This window comes from Nestor notabilis, unplaced genomic scaffold (assembly GCF_000696875.1).
Source record: "Nestor notabilis isolate BGI_N333 unplaced genomic scaffold, ASM69687v1 scaffold18685, whole genome shotgun sequence".
NCBI lineage: Eukaryota > Metazoa > Chordata > Aves > Psittaciformes > Psittacidae > Nestor > Nestor notabilis.
Window position 1 is genome coordinate 8,763 of NW_009929089.1, and position 307 is coordinate 9,069.

The following is a 307-nucleotide window of genomic DNA, read 5'->3' on the forward strand; positions in this document are numbered from 1 at the left end:
CCCTCCGGCATCGCGGGGGGTCCCAGGCCCCTCCGCATAGCCGCGGGTCTCCAAGGGTTTCTCAGAGAGCTCCTGCAGGTATCGGGCCGTGGTCTTGCAGAAGCTCTGCAGGGACAACCCCATGTACTTCTCCCGTAGGAACAGTGCCTTCACCACGCTCTTGGCCGCGTCCAGAAGGTCCGTGAAGGGCACCTGAGGAGCAGGACACCAATAAAACCCCACCCCAAGGTGGGGTTGGCACCTTGAAGACCTTTCCCAGGTCCTGGTAGGGTTGGGGGGGGGTCTCACCCCACATTTCTCCTCCCCA

General features: G+C 62.9%; 1 protein-coding gene across 1 annotated transcript in view; it reads right to left on the reverse strand.

Annotated features, from left to right (window-relative positions):
- AMPD2 (adenosine monophosphate deaminase 2) overlaps positions 1 to 300 on the reverse strand; it is a gene marked incomplete at its 5' end in the record, with an annotated part of 3,796 nt that extends 3,496 nt beyond the window's left edge. The window contains 2 exons of the mRNA XM_010014830.1: positions 17 to 192; positions 289 to 300. Coding sequence (XP_010013132.1) covers positions 17 to 192; positions 289 to 300 — 188 coding nt within the window. The remainder of the gene's footprint in view (positions 1 to 16; positions 193 to 288) is intronic.
- Positions 301 to 307: the final 7 nt, after the last annotated feature.